The 17,189-nt window shown below is 35.4% G+C and overlaps 1 protein-coding gene across 3 annotated transcripts in view; it reads right to left on the bottom strand.

Annotated features, from left to right (window-relative positions):
* Nucleotides 1-2,328: 2,328 nt before the first annotated feature.
* Nucleotides 2,329-17,189, bottom strand: part of Gucy1a1 (guanylate cyclase 1 soluble subunit alpha 1) — a 61,485-nt gene continuing 46,624 nt past the window's right edge. For all 3 annotated transcript variants that reach the window (XM_048813549.1, XM_015484504.2, XM_048813550.1), the window contains 3 exons: nt 14,259-14,402; nt 10,007-10,161; nt 2,329-5,125 (listed from right to left, as the gene is read on the bottom strand). In XM_048813549.1, coding sequence (XP_048669506.1) covers nt 4,924-5,125; nt 10,007-10,161; nt 14,259-14,402 — 501 coding nt within the window. In that variant the 3' untranslated portion in view covers nt 2,329-4,923. The remainder of the gene's footprint in view (nt 5,126-10,006; nt 10,162-14,258; nt 14,403-17,189) is intronic.

The raw sequence follows: 17,189 nt of genomic DNA, 5'->3' as shown, positions 1-17,189 counted from the left end.
TTTATTATGAAGATACCTCATAGTTCTTTTGTCAATAAAGATGACCTAGCAGCATTTCAGACTAAGTAAATATCTTAGCAGATCCATTAGGATTTGGGTACTATGCAAAATAAATTTCTGCCAGCCAATTTTATTCACAAGTTGGAAGATTTTTGCATAGTGATTTAATTTTCTGATATTATATACTTAAAATTTTAAAAGTCTGAAAGATAAGAGGATAATTCAGGATGAAAAATAATGTGTGGATTATGTGGACTGGACAAAACAGTTTAATCAGCTTATTCGGTTAAACACATGCAGGTGTAGCTAAGAGCAAAACTGTTTCATGGAAAATGCAGATGAGCATAAAGTGAACAGTGTTTGAAGTGGCTTAAAATAGGAATATCAAATGTATGCATATCATCAAGATAATAAAAGAAGCATTCAAAAGGGAGCAACACTTCATCAAAAATCTAGAAGCTGACATGCTAAAATCAGATGGAATCTAAACTCAACAGGTTACAATAAACTAATTGCTTAGATTACCATAAGCTCTTGGCTTTCATAACTGAAGTGTTTTTCCCCCCTTCTTACTAAAGGACATCAAGATGTTCCAGAACTTGAAATGTATCGCAACAAAACTGTACATGATAATATTGTAAATTTTGATTGAAAATGACATTTTGGTGTTTTCGGCTAAGTAAGACAAGCCTCTAACTTGGATATAGACAAGAGAATCACAATTCCTTGTTTTCTCTGCTACATTAGATTTGTTATGGAGAAAATGGTATGGCCCTCTTTACAGGAATGGCAATGCGTCTTGCTGAGGCCTCCCTGTGGCTTCTTTCCCCCTCACATGTCATGCCCCCATCCCTGCATCCTTTACATCTTTCTCCATTTAACTGTCCAGGTCCTACTATGTGAAGAGTGAATTAACACCAAAGTGCACGATTAGGTGAAATAAACTTCTGTGTTTGTTCACTAAAAGGTAGTGATCTGTATTAGTTTGGTTCTTGAACATCCCACAAAGGCCCATATGTTAAAGGTTTGGTTTCCATCCTGGGGCTGTTAGAGGAGATGGAACCTTTAAGAAACGGGTCCTTGTGGGATGTCTCTAGGTCATTAGGGGCTTGTATTTAAAGGAGACTGTGGAACCCCCAGCCCCTACCTCTTCTTCACATCCCAGCCATGAGGTGAATGGTTTGCTTTGCCATGTGCTCCCACCAAAATGTGCTTCCTGCTTCCACCAGAGGCCTGAAAGCATTAGGTCTGCCCAATAAGGAACAAAATGTGTTAAACTGTGAGCCAAAATAAACATTTTCTCTTCAAAAGTTGATTATCTTAGACATTAGAAGAAAGCTAATACATGATCTATCAAGCAACCCTAATGAGTATGCATCAAAAAGACACATATTAATAATGTTACTTAATAATAATAATTTATACAGTTCAAATACATACACTTAAAACTGTTGCAGTAATTTCTCAACCCATTCTCTTTGGGACTATAATAGTTGCTTGAACAAAGAATTGAATGAAAAAAATATGTGTGTGTGTGTGTGTGTGTGTGTGTATTTTCATGATACAAACATATCAAGTATATATAAATGTATGTATATACATATACATATTCACTGTACATGTGTGCATACACATATGTATATACCAATTAAAAACAAAATAACACTTAAAATAAAAGAATTATATTACCTTATAATTCACTGGGGCTTTGCATGTGAAGCTCTGTTTGGGCAGTTTTCCAGCTAGGTTCAGGTCTATGCCCAGCTGATATTTGGAGTAAACTCTCCTGCTCATTCTTCTCCTTCATTTGCTGGGCTCCCCATAGAACATATTACATCCTACGCTTTCCTCTGACCTGACCCCAAAACAGGCCTGGTCAGGGTCTGCCTAGATGTAACTGGTAACATTAGGAGAAGAAATTTGGAAGACAGGAAAATACTAAAGCAACTCTTTTTCCCTAGCAATGGATCTTATGAGCTAATGGTCTTGAGATTGACATGAAATTGTTATACCAGACATCCTGGCTTTCTGTTTATATTTATGGTAAAATACCCCAACTACAGCATGAGTCACACACAGACAAAATGTTCATGTATTCTCCTATGCAGGTAAATATTCTTATCCATATATCTGGTCCAACCACACTCCTCCTTAAGATTTGACATTTCCCTTGTCCTAGTAGCTTTAAAACTCTTGGAGAGGAAAGCAGAGTCAATGGACCATCTTCTTTTCTGCCTTGTTTTTTCTTTTATTTACTGCTTTCCATAATTAACAGGATTTTTTAGTTTGTCCTAGGGAAAACTACCACAGATTATTTTTCCCAAAAGATGTTTTGGTAAATTTTTATTTGGATAAAATGCCAAAATTATAGAAAAGTTACAGGATTAGAACAAGGAATTGTCATACAGTTTTTTACCCAGGTTATATACGTTTCCCCCCATTTATGCTGTGTGTGTGTGTGTGTGTGTGTGTGTGTACATTTACATATCAACATCATACACACACACACACACACACACACACGAAAGATACTTTCTTTTATGCTGTTGTTTTGTTTTGTTTTCAGTACTGGGGATCAAACCTAGTACTTTGCACATGCTAGACAAGATCTCTACCACTGATCTACAACCCCAGCCCTGAACAAGACACTTCTGAATTCTAATTAACTTGTAAATTTTTAGAGCACAAATTTTTACAATGAAATCATGACATCATTTTCTTGGTAAATACTTCCAGTCTTTTTAGAAAATATCATCAAGATAGTCAAATCAAGTTATTTCAAATAGAAGTAAAATTTTCACAATCATATTTTTAGTAGGATGGAAACTTGATTCATTATATATATATATATATATATATATATATATCTATATACACACACACACACACACACACACACACACACTAAAATGTTCAGCACAAATACTTAAGAAAGCTGTTGAAACAAATGATGAAGTATTATATATATGATAAATACGGCATTGTATTTTATGGGTTTTTAAAAAATTTCTTGGAGCTCCTATTATTTTCTCTATAACAAAGTTTCAGGTCCAGAAAGAAAAAGTGTATTTTCATCAACTTCATATCATTGTGACATTGTAAATATATTTTCCCAACCCTGCAGCTCTATACCAGGGAGAAGTGTTTATTGAGACACATCCAGTCCTAAAAGACATCAAGTTTCATTGAATAAATAGTAATCATTGTACTATCTATAGTGGTACCCTTGGGATAGTAGAGGCCAATCAGAAATGACTTTTATTATTAATGTTACTATGGACTAGTCTGGGGACTAATGGTGAAAATTAAAGAGCTTTTAAAATGAACTACTTCTTGGAAACCCAAATAAGAGTTAACTGTATCTATGGATCTGCTAATGCTGACTTAAAAACTATAATGTTCAGTTTTCTCGTGGTTTCAAGTTGATCTCTTTTGAAAATAAAATCCTTTTCCCAAACTAAATTGTGCATATTTTTTCATTTCATCAGAGAATTTAAACTGACATAATTAAAAATAGAAGTTTAAGCTCTATTGTTGGGCTTATAACTCCACGGTAAAGTACTTGTCTAGCAGAGATGAGACATTGGGTACCACAAACAAAACAAAACATCAAAAAACCTTCAAATTTCAGAAAACTGTTCTGAAATTTTCACAATGAAATCATGGCATCATTTTCTTGATAAATACTTCCAGTCTTTTTAGAAAATATCATCAAGATAGTCAAATCAAGTTATTTCAAATAGAATAAAAAAATTTCACAATCATTTTTTTAGTAGGATGGAAACTTGATTCATAGTATATGAACACGAAAATGTTCAGCACAAATACTTAAGAAAGCTGTTGAAAGAAATGATGAAGTATTATTTTTCACTTCTGAATTTCAGTTTTCTTCTTGGAACTTTTTTGGCTCAGCATGTCAATAGAGGATTCTGCTAAAGAAGGTCTAAATTATTCCAAGCATATGTGTGTGTGTGTGTGTGTGTGTGTGTGTGTGTGTGTGTATATATATATATATATATATATATATATATATATAAAATGTTTTATTATTGTGCATACTTGAACCCCATATCACTTCTGGCTAAATTAAATTAAAATATTATTGCCTCTTAATATAGACTAAAAGCCTTTTTTTAAAAGTTATGAATAGTTTAATGATTTAATAGAATCTTAATGATTTAATAGAAATTAAATTGCTAGTGTGAATTAAAAGAGCCTTTGCCATATGTAGAATAAAAAATTAAACAAAAGAAAATATTTATTGTATGACATTGTATTGTGAAGAATATTTTTAACTTCAAAAAATGAAAGTTGTTCTTTGATACTTACAGAACTATTTTATTACATATTGCTTCTGACTGCTTATTTTCTAAAAAGAGAGGAACAACAACCACAAAAAATATAAGATGCACAGAGAAAAAAAGCTCAGCTTATTTTGTTATATACACTAACAGATAAATGAGAAAATGCAATAAAATGCAGAATTTGAAAGGTTGAAAAAACTTACAATATTTAGGACTGTAATTTCTATTCAATATTTTTTTAAGGCAACACTATCACAAATACACTTTAGTAACCATGACATTGCACCAGGACACAAGATTTCAGGTGACTGCATCACTCTGTACAGTTGACTACAATTGCCTGATATATGTACAATGCGTGCTGAATTCAGAGTACAGGCAGTTAAGTGATTGTTATATTACAGAAATACACCTTCAGAAGTCACTGATTGAGGTTTCTCTTAGAAGAATTGAAGTACTGAAAGGAATACATTTTTGTCATGTTAAATGGGGAAAGGGTAGATTATGACTTAGCTCCTGAAATTTTAATACTGCTCTTGAGTCTCTGCAATTCTAATGTGCTTTCAGAAACTCTACACATTCTTGAAGGAGTCAGACCCAAAGACTAACAAGCTGCTCACTAATCTATTCCTGATGCTTTGCCTAAGAAATTGGCATTGCCATCTTCAATGTCTTTCTTTTGGAAGCACGGTTTTGAATTTGTTCCTTGTTGATAAGAATCCAGAAAATGACAGATTCCAGGAATTTCACTGGGGAAGTTTGGTGGAAGTTCCTCCCTTGATCGAGGGGTAAACACAAAACCAGGGCAGTCTTTGAGTAATCTGAAAAGGTTAAAATAAATATAGTAAGAGTTAATGCTGATATAATATTGGGCAAGCCAGGAAAAGAAGACAACATAAATAAATGAATGTAACTAAACCAGCCATTTCAGGTGTGATTGACAGAAAGATTTTCATGATGTTAACAGACATCTTCACTGAATAAATACAATGAAAAATAAAACTCAAAATAACAAGAAAATTCTACTAATATATTTGACTCTTATTAGAAATGAATAAAATATTGTGAAATATTCTGAGATATAATTTATATAGCAGTGTGATTCACGGTATTAAAGAAACAAAGATCTAATAACAGCATAATTAAAATATTATTGAATAAGGCTTCTTAAAATGAAAAAGTGTTAAGTCATGGTCCCTTTATCAATTCATGAACTGTGTATATGTTACTTAGAAAAATCATGGGCAAGAACTCGTGAAAAAAAATGGTAATAGTGATGTCAAAATAAATGTTGGATATTTCAATAGAATTTTTACGAATTCTAGATTAGTAGAACTCAAATGAGATGTCATTGAACATACTCACTGTGTACTTTCCATTTGGTATGTATTTATAGTATTTTCCTCTTAGGTCCATCAGTTCTACCAAGCCTTATTATTTGTTACTTGTCCATTATGATAAATTCATTTTAAATTAGAACCTTACTGATTAAGTTACTGACTTCACTTCCCATTTTCTTCCCTAGCTTTCTATCAAATGCAAAAGTCATTAATTATTCTCTCTAATTTATGATTCAGGCCATGGATAAACTTTATTGAATAGTTCTGGGACCTAAAGTAATGCTTACAGAAAATCATTTATCATTTCTGCTTAACAGAAATGGCTATTTTTTCTATTCACCCGTCTGTGGTGTCAGGTCTTAAGGAAATCTGAATTAGATTTTAGTGCAGTGATTTTCTTCTGTGCCCTGAAAAACCCAACTGAATTGGATTTCATGTCTGAAGAAAGAGTCTAGTATAATACAACACACCAATATTCTATTAACTGCTAAAGTACATCAATAAATATATCATCTGTAAGATAGGAAAACTAATAAAAATTGTGCTTTTATCATAAAACCAATATTTTAAAGTGGCTGTAATTTATAGGGCATAGTATCTGGTGAATCCACTCTAATATGACTTGAGTAGAAGAAAGACGCTGGCTTATACATATCATATAATACACATTATATAACAGAGCATGCACATAGATTCTGGCTTACTTACACTCTAAAATACATATTATAACACTCATAATATTCACATAGAGTGACATGCTAGATCTGGATAGCATTGGCTTGGGAGCCAACTTAAACACTATTTTATATTTGCATAGCATCCAGTAAGTGTCTACTGCTTGCCTTGATTAACACTAAATGTATACCCATTATTAATCAAATTTCACAAAGCATAGATATTTCATTGACATTTCAATTTTCTATTCCCTTTTAAGTTTTCATGTCACATTGAAAAATATTGAAATACCACTAAATGAATCTTAGAATATTGTCAAATGTCTTTCACATTACTTCTTGCACAAATAAAACATTAACTATTTGGATAGGATACAAGTATTTCCTATATAAGAATAAAGTGAAAGTCAATTATCATTCAAATCCATAAGAAAAGAAAAAGGCTACACCCTATTTTTCTACAAAAAAAAAGGAAGTGGGGAGAGTGGTAAAGCTGAAGTGGTGTAGCTCAGGTGGGAGAGAGAATCGCGGCATGGCTTGGATGGTAGCACTGAGAAAGGTGAGAAAAGCTGTATTCAGGATGTAATTTGTAGGTGGACATGGTGAGACGTAAGGAGAAGAAAGTAACAGCCACTGTACAGTTTAGTGTCTTGGTGAAAAGGTAGAGTGGTGTCCTTTTAAGGTGATTGGTAAAGCTTAGCTGGGTGGGAAGTGAATTTCATCAGGGTATAGTGTATTGGAACTCACTCCATTAAGTTCATTTTCCTCTGTCAATTAGTCATCTAAGAGGAAATAAAGGATAGGATGTATGAGTCTGTAGCTCAGTGGAGAATTATGAAATGGTCTAGAGTTTAAAAAAAAAGATGAGAGTCATAAAAGTTCATTTTAAAATTTAATTAATTAATATTTTTTTCTTAAGTTAGGTTCTCATTGCGCTGACCAGGCTGGCCTTGTACTCCTGGGCTCAAGCAGTCTTCCTGCCTTAGACTCCTAGTAGCGGGGACTACAGGCATTCACCACTGCACCCAGAAAGTGAGTCATTCATAGACTTTCAGACACAGAAGAGAGAAGGGACAGAGCCTGATGCTGCAACTTTCAAGGGTCTGGTGGGGAGGACTACACACAATAGACACTCAGATGGTGTAGCCCTGTGGTAAAAAGAAAACCAGGTAGATGTAGAATAAACTTTTTAAAGAAGGGAATGCTCCCTAAGCCCATTCAATTGCTATTGAGATGATATGGAACATAAGGAGAGAGAAATGACCATGATTTTAGCAATGTCCACTGAGGATCAGATAAGAACCATTCCAGTGAAGAAGGGACAAACATTGAAAAGGGACTGAGTTAAAGAGCAGCAAGAGAGAGAGAGAGAGAGAGAGAGAGAGAGAGAGAGACAGACAGACAGACAAAAGACAAAATAGAGAGACTGAAGACAGATGGTTCCTTTTTTTAAAATTCATTTTTTATTTGTTCTAATCAGTTATACATGGCAGCAGAATGCTTTTCTATTCGTTGTACACCAATGGAGCACAATTTTTCACTTCTCTAGTTGTACACGAAGTAGGGTTGCACCATTTGTGCAGGGTAACGATGTCTGTCTCACTCCACTGTCTTTCCTCTCCTCATTACCCCTCTCTTCTCCTCCCTCCCCTTTTCCCAATCCTCCACTTGTCCCATGCATACCCCCATCATGGATTAGCATACACTTATCAGAGTAAGCATTCGGCCTTTGGTTTTTTGAGACTGGCTTACTTTGCTTACCATGATATTCTCCAACTCCATCCATTTACCTGCAAATAGCATAATTTTACTCTCTTTTAAAAGAAGAATTATATTCAGATGGCTTCTTTTTTGTTTCCTATGTAAGGAGCAGAAATACAAGATGATATCAGGAGATGAACTTGAAAATGAGCGAGTTTTTACGTTTTCAAGAGCTTCATTAGTAAGATACGTTTGAAGGCTGTTGGGAATAATTATTTCATTCAAGAGAAATCGATCATGGAGATAAGACAGTTATTTTTCTAGCAGGAAAGTTCTGGAGAAGGTGACAGGAATAACATTCAGAGCAAAACTATTTAAACAGGAGCAAGGCAGCTGGCCCAGTGCCCTAGGAACAAGAGCTGAAGACATGGGCACTGAGGTGGTGGTGAGGATAGATTTGACAGCATGAAGATGGATGGTGGAGTTCTCATCCAACTGCTGAGAAATAGGAAGCAAGGTTTTTAAGGGAGTCTGGGTTGGAAAGCAAATACTGTTGCAGATTTCAGGAGAAAAAAAAAAAAAAGATGCTCCAAAGGAATTATCTCTGAGAATAGTAAAACAATTTGCTTACTGTTTTGGCTACCATACAGTTCTGGAAAATGTTTTTGCTATTTAATAGTTTTGATTATAATTTTTTATTTGAGTGTGACAAAATTCATAGGACCAATATATTTCTATCAGTACAGAATGGTTTATTTTCTGATTAAAGGTGGATAAGAAATACCCCAATGACAGGTTTTGTTCACTCAGGTTGTTCAGGGCACGCTGTCATGGAGACAAGTACTCTTAGTGCTAGATAACACATGGCTCATCTTTTACTATGTGGACATTACCTGCTTGTCCATAAGACTCTGCATACCTGGGAGATGTTTAATAACCTGCCAGTTTTCCTCTGGGAAACTGTCCACTGCTATAGTTAGGGAATTGCATTGATCCCAGTCCTTGGTTTCAGGGAGCAAGTTTCCAAAACTCTTAAGATTTCCTAAGTTATAGGAATGTTTTTGCTTTTCATGAGCCTTTGGATCACACCTGAGTTTATGCTAAGAAGATGACTCTAAATGGGGGCAGAGTTCCAGAAAAGACAAGTAGGTGATTAGAAGACTGAAAATCTGGGGGAGAAGAAAGAGTGGTTGGAAACTGAGTTCATATAATGCCATTGAGTAAATCAATTATGTCTACATAATGTAACCAACGAGTCCAGACACCAAAGCCTACAGCTTAGTGGAGCATCTTGGTTGGTTAACCCAATGATATGGTAAGAGGGTAACTTGTCCTGAACCCATGGGAAGGTGGCATGAAATCTCCATAGTGAAGATCTAATTATTTGACTTGAGGGGATCTTGGGAACACTGGAATTTGTAGCCAGTCAAAAGTGCTGGTAGCTTGAGGACCCCTGAAGTATGGCTGGCATCTGGTTTTTAAAGACAGTATTATTGGGAACTGTGTCCTACCGTGAGTCTATGCTAATTTTGGGTAGTTAACACCAGAATTGTGCTGAAGTACCCCAACTGATGTGAAAATGCCTGTTGATGTACTTGAGAATATTAATATATGCTTTTTAAAAAACAGTAATGAAGGAAGATGTGACGTCTGTCAAGAATTACAATTGAGTCACAAATATCTCATGAAGCTAATGAGTGATTTTAAAACAAGGTAGGGGGGCTAGGGTATAGCTCAGTGGCACAACACTTGCCTAGCATGGACAAAACCTTGGGTTTGATCACCAGCACCACACAAAACAAACAAAAAAAAAAATACAAAATAAAACCAGTTAAAGTGGAGATGGTTAGAAGCTATTGCTTTTCTTTTTCCTTTAATATTATCTATGCAAGAAGAGAGTTATGGAAAATGAATCAAATCAGTAATATAAAAATGACAATTTTATATAATAAAACAATATATTTCAGGTGTTTAACACCATTAGTACCTGTAGGTTGTTGGACTAACATTGATTTTTCGTGGCACACTGCAGGACTCAAATTTGTTAGCCAGAGTGACATTATTTCCAAAAAGGCAGTAACGGGGCATTTTAACTCCAACAACTCCAGCAAAAACAGATCCAGAATGCAGTCCAATTCGCATCTGAAAGTTAAAACATAACAATATTCCCAGTTACTGGTAAACCACTTCCTACTTGTCACAGATAAACTGTTTCCTACTTGTCAGTGTTGTTTGAATGTCTTGTCTAAATTATTTTTACCAGTAGCTCCGACCACACCATTGCCTTCCTTAACACTTCCTTCTATTTCTCACATGCAAGTAAAAATTACTAGTGAGGAATCAGTAGCCTCCCCCTTACCTCTCTTCTATTTATATGGTTAGGTTTCTTAAGCAGACCACGTTTATTACCTTAATTTCTGAAACACACATACCCTTATGGTCCCTACAGCCTCGTAACAAGGAATCTGTGGGCTGTTTATGTAAAATAAGCTCTGTCCATCAAGTGAGAAAGATATAAATTCTGGACTCTGGGAGTTGTTTCTCAAAATAGTGACAGAGAATGGCAAAGGAAACTAATACTCTAAAATGGAATTTTTCAAAGCCTGGCAAGGTATCACATATCTATTGTCCCAACTCCTCCAGAGGCTGAAGGCAAGAAAATTACTTGAGCTTGGGAGTTAAAGGTACCTGGGGAACATAATGTGGCTGTACCCCCCAAAAAGATTTTTTTAAGGATGTTTCATTTAAAAATAATTTATGTCAAATGTTATCCCATTATCAAAATGACTAACTATGGAAGATAAATTGTAATATTTAAGAAAAAAATGATACAGGAAAATAAAAATTAGAATTGCCAGAGATAAGATCCCACTAACTATAATCTATATATTCTACACACACTAAAGTAAAATTCAGGTTCATGCAACACCAAAGTTGTGCCATGTCTAGAAAAAGAGGCAGCCTATAATATGTTGGCATAAAAGTTGAAGAGTTGTGAATGACTGAAGGATGCAGTGACATGGAATATTTTAAATGGAATATTCTAAAATATCTAATATTTGATGATCTAAGAAAATGTACAAATTCTTAACACTACAACAGTGAAAGTTAATATATTTTAAATGAGAATCAGATACCATATAAATGTTTTTCACATTCTATGTGTAGTTGACCATTTGAAAACATTTTATTAGATATATGCATTTTAAACAAAAGCCAAAGACTCAGTAACTTGGACACAATTTAAAAAATCTGAGAACTTTAGTTCCCTAGCCTATCTTTTATCCACAAATATAAACCATGATTTCAGCACAATTGATTGAGAAGTTATCACTCTCTTGGGGATTCTTTTAGTCAAACCAAATTTTCTCTGTTTACATAGTTATTCTAGCTTTTTATATGATACACATACCATGGCATTTAAATCTTCTTATTTCATAAATAATATGTAAATACATTCTCCTCAAAGCCAAAGCCAAAGCTCAGAGAATTCTTCCCATGCCTGTCGCCCTTCCTCCCCTTTTCCAGTTCTCATATCAAACCCAGAGGTTTTTTTTTTTTTTTTTTAGAGAACTTTCCAAATACATGAGCAAGAAAATGATCCAAAGTTTAACATGCACATCATGCCCTGAATGCATATCTTTACACTGGAAAAAGACTTCTATGGAAACAATTAAAGAATAACAGACTTCTGTCTCCCACTAAAAGCTGAATTGGGATCCTATTGGGAGAGTTTCATATTTGGGGACCACTTTTGGCCTAACTAATTACTTATTCTAGGCTTCTGGGAACAGGAAGGTGGAGTACCAAATGTTCGTTTCCATGTTCACTAACTTAGAGACTCTCACAGTGACATTCAGCACTTCAGTCTGTCTTCTGTCCACTACACTTATCTAAGCTGGAGTGGATATACTTTAGTGAAGCTGTAAATAGGAAGTGTATCAGTGAATAATTTGCATATGGGATGTGTTGGAAAAAAGCACAGAATTTGAAAAGGAGAAAAAAAGTTTTCATTTTTTTCATTTCAAGTCCATTCCATGAGGTAACCAGGTAAGAAGTAGAAGTTTGAGATTTGAAGCCAAATGGACCTGACTCCAGCTCCTAATTCATAAAAGATTTTACTCTTGTCCATCTCGGTGAATTGTGGCCTATTCTTCTTAATGTTGAAGGTCAAATGAGACACTGTTTAAGCCACAGTATGCTCCTTTCTGATACATATTTATGTTCCCTTCCTACTAAAAATGCTTTATACTCTGGCTTTGTAATGTTTCACATGCATTTTCTAAAACTCACATATTTCACAGGACTGCCAGTAAGAACACATAAAATGATATGTTTTCTGTCACTTTACAGCTCAAAAAAGCTAATCTATTATTACTCAGGTAACTTTGTTAAAGCTGTTTATAAATAATTCATCAAACTGAAAAAATCTAAAAAATACAAATTATTAGGCAAATAATAAAATTCATGCCATTAATCCCACCCCCTAAAGCACATTTTAAGTATAAAATTCATTTATGTGGAAAACACCGGTTTTCTATTTCAATATTTTTAATATTTACTTTATTGCTATGAATACTCACAAAGAAATAGAAAGAAATGCATAATTCTCCTCTAAAAATGCAATTAAAACACAGATGCAAATTTCATGCTCCTTCTATTAAGACATGGTGTCTAAGCTGGCTCTCCTCTGGGTAGGCATATGATTAGTCTGATCAACAGTATTCGGCAGAACTGTCATTGTGTATCTTCCAAGGCTGGATCATAAAAGGTCATGCAGCTTCCATCAATTTTGTTAACTAGCAAGTAAGTCACCACCTAAGAAGTGGCTACTCTGAGACTGCCATGTTTAAGTGTCACATGTAACATCTGGGCTGATGGTCCCAGCAGACCTCGAGCTGTCTGCCATCTTCACCAAGGAACCAGGCACATAAGTGAAGCATCATCTTAGGTCCACCTGCTCCAAGCAATACAATCCTAAGTATTCCAGGAATCCTCTACTTCTTGTGTGTTTTCCGAGCTAAGGTCTCAGATCCTGTTAAGCAAAGACACCCTAGTGTTCCTATGCCTTATCCAGATTCTAGTAAACAGAATCAATGCATAATATATTTGTCTAATACCACTAAGTGTAGGGAAGTATGTTAGTCAGCAACATATAAATGGGATGACAGAAGATTTCAAAAATAGTGGTGAAGGCTTGGGCAGATGGCTTGGTTAAAGAAAATCAAGGCTAAATCTCTAATTATTACAGTTCTGGTTTTCATTTTTTTTCTTTTATGTTTTATTGCACACAAGATGGGATTATACATTACTTTAAGGGGCCATTTCTAAAGGTCCCAAATTGAGAAGTATTCTATAAAAATTAAGCAGCAGATTCATTGCCAGTGGAAAAAATGAATGTGATTCACTGATGTTATTGAACAAATACCTGCCTTGCTGATTTTATTTCTTCTCTATAATAAGATATTATTTCTGAGATCTGGGTCATCTAAATTTTTTGAAATGTTTTATGCCTTGGAAAATATTGGTGGATGCATAATCAACATTCATTGTAACAAAATGTCCTTCCCTACAGGTGCAGGTGCTATCCAACTAAAAACTACATTTTCCAAACAGCTTTGCAACTTCTAGATGCAGATAAGTTGGTGAATCAGATGTATTTACATAAGATTTGGAAGACAAGATTTTCATTGTGATTGTGTTTCTTTTGCTTCCAGGTGCAAACACAGTTGTGGAAGCTTTTGGTTTTCTTTGGGATGCTTAGTAGAGAGTCCATTTTCTATTAAAGTATCTTGTGATGGTCATGATGTAGAATTTTCACCTTGCCGAGTGATATTGTAGTAGGTACATTTTTGCTCTGTAGCCAGTAGTAGAGAAAGCAGCTTTGTGAACACAGTAGTTTCCTGATGGTCACTATGATACAGTTGATCTGGAATCAGCTTTCAGACCATGAAAAAAAAAAGATCTGAGACCTTAGCTCGGAAAACGCACAAGAAGTCCTGAAGTTTGTTTTGGAGAGTCAATTTTTCAAAGCCCAAATTATAAATGACTTCTCCAGTCCTCTCAATAATTGTTAAGCCATTTAATATTCTTTAGTAAACTTCTTCCTGCTTAAACAAGTAAGAGAAGATTTTGCTGTCTGCAATAAATCCTGACTAATAAATACACCATTCTTTGATAACCAACCCCTAAGCCTTTGGTCTCATGACATTCCCTTAACAATATATAATCTGTCTTACCTTGATAGGTTCTCCATGGGGAGACATGACTTCGTCAGAGAGCTCCATCATCTTTAGGGCCATCAGGGCTATCTGGATAGCATGAGTATCACTCTCTCTGTGTAATCCCCCTGCTACACAATATGCATCACCAATGGTCTCCACCTAGATGTAGAGTATAATGTATACTATAAATAAAAACTCAGGAAGACCCACTGGCATATATTATATATTGGAAATCAAGAATCAAATAGCAGAAATCTTCCGGGTGTGGTGTTGCATGCCTGTAATCCCAGCAGCTCGGGAGGCTGAGACAGGAGGATCACGAGTTCAAAGCCAGCCTCAGCAATGGGAAGGCACTAAGCAACTCAGCGAGACCCCATCTCTAAATAAAATACAAAACAGGGCTGCAGATGTGTCTCAATGGTTGAGTGCCCCTAGTTCAATCCCCAGTACACCACTGCTCCCCTCACACACACACACACACACACACACACACACAAATAGCAGAAATCTCAAGGCTCAGGCCCTATGGAGAATCAGGGTAAATCATGTACTCTCAGAAGAGAGTTTCCCTCTCAGGATATTCACAAAGATTAGACCTCTTACATTGGGGCACTGCAGAATCCTGTGAAATACAGTGTCAGGCAGCTTCTATTCTAGAGTTGCAACTAACTTCCTAGGTCGTTTAACCTATTTTTCCCCCACCATGTAAAGCAGCTTGTGTAGAAACAGATGAGGTATATTAGTTTTATAATAAATTGCTTAAAACATTAAAAATATTTAGTCATTTTATATCTCCCTCATCATAAAACAGTGTAGGATGAAGTCATTCTCAATAAATGTCATATGAATGTAGTAAAAATGTGTAATGCAAAACTAAGACACTAATAGTCTTAAGAGTAAAAGAGTCCTTTTTTTTCCTAAATGACTTCTGGGGCTCTTACAGCAATTACTAACAGTATATGTGCATATTAATCACAAAAGATAGAAAGCAGACGTCAAATCAGAAGATAAAAGTAATGATGCTTGGTAGGCTACTGAAAAATCAAGCTGTTATATAAATTCCAAGTACCACCACCACCATCATCATCATCATTATCATTGACACTGGCAATTTTTTTATCTGTCTGTGATACTGGCCACAAAAAACCCCTAAATATTAACTTAAAAAATAAATATTTTCCCGAATTCTAGTAGTTGCATTTTCTTCTTCTCTAAATATTTATTATAACCTATTAGACCATATTACTCTGAAGCCTCCTCAATGAAGGGATAAAGTTGAAGAGGGGACAAAAGAGAAGCTTTTTGTCTTTGCCTTTGGTAATTTGCTACACACTCAGAAGCCTTATCATGCCATCACCAAAGTTGTTCTTAACCTTTCTGCTAATCTCTGACTTGATCTTCCAAACCTGCCTCTTGCTCAAGTTGTTTCCATGGCGCTGGCCTCCTGTTATCCCTTAAACATGGTGTTCCAACTTCCTATATCTTCTCCTGGAACAAACTCTCTGCAGATAAAATTTGACTGCCCCTCAACCCCACCGTTTCCTCCAGTCTCTCTTGTAGCATTTTATTCCTACTGAGTAGAATTGGGCATCTGTCACGTCATGTAGAAATCTGGCATTTGTTAGCTTTGCTCTTTTCTCCCTCTCTCACCACATATGGACCCTTCTCCTCCTGGTTTGTTCTCTCCTTCTTTGTATTCATTGCCTACCCAAAATGGAAGAGGCTGTATAACCAATAAAATTTTGCTAAAACAATGGACCAAGGGATGCAGGAGTACACATGGCAATGATTGAAAGATTGAGACAGAAAGAAAATGAAATTACATAAAGTCCTGGTACAACTGAGTCCTGCAATAAATAAGGTTGGCTATTCCTTAGAGTCATTGCACTTGGAGGTGAGCCTTGGTTGTGCATTTTGGAGATCTTAATTTAGCTGATGGCTATGACCCTTCCTTGTTTACTTTCAGCTCTCTCCAGATATTTTCATGCAAAATTAGAAATGGGGGGGAAATCCTGGGAGAGCAGATGATTTATTACCTAGCTCCAGCTGCATTTAGACTAACCAGGGAACTCTATGGCTGCAGTGCTTGTAGGAAGGAGCACAGTTTCTAAAATTCTTAATTGGGTATTTGGAGACTACTCTGTAGCCTTAAAGGAATTATCAGAATAGAAGAGGGCTACTTCTGCTAGCAATCACAGCAGGTTAAATGGAGAAAATGACACCTTCTCACAGCTCGGGGAGAGGAGACATTCTCAAGACAGAAAATGACTACAAATAAATATAGCAAATTCCACAAGAGGTCATCAAACTTAACTAAACTGAAGCCAATTATTTTATCTGCAATTATACAGGGACTCCCTACCACCACCAAGGGAATCATAGTACTGTTTGGAATTTCCTGTTAGAAATTTCAAAAAGGAAGTTCTTGCTTCTAGCATCTCAAGTAAAACAACACAAGGGTTTATGTATTCCCATAAATAAAATTTGTTTCCTCCTCAATATTTTATTTATTTCATGTTCAAACTCTGGAATGCCAGATTGTTATGTGGCAAATTAAGCAGATGATTTGAGACTTACAAATGAGATAAGTGCTTTATTCTTAATGCCAAAATCCATAACAAGGCCAGATACTTATATTTCATTTTTTTGTGGTCCTGGGAATGGAACCCAGGGCCTTGCACATGATAGACAAGCACTCCACCCTGGAGCTACATCCCAGACCCCAGGCAATATAATTTATTTATTTATTTTTATTTATTTATTTTTTAATTTTTTATTGTTGGTTGTTCAAAACATTACAAATTTCTTGACATATCATATTCCACACTTTGATTCAAGTGGGTTATGAACTCCCACCTTCACCCCATACACAGATTGCAGAATCACATCAGTTACACATCCATTGATTTACATATTGCCATACTAGTGTCTGTTGTGCTCTGCTGC

This window comes from Marmota marmota, unplaced genomic scaffold, assembly GCF_001458135.2.
Source record: "Marmota marmota marmota unplaced genomic scaffold, marMar, whole genome shotgun sequence".
Taxonomy (NCBI): domain Eukaryota; kingdom Metazoa; phylum Chordata; class Mammalia; order Rodentia; family Sciuridae; genus Marmota; species Marmota marmota.
The sequence above is the reverse complement of the archived record's forward strand: the minus strand, read 5'-3'. Positions and strand labels throughout refer to the sequence as shown.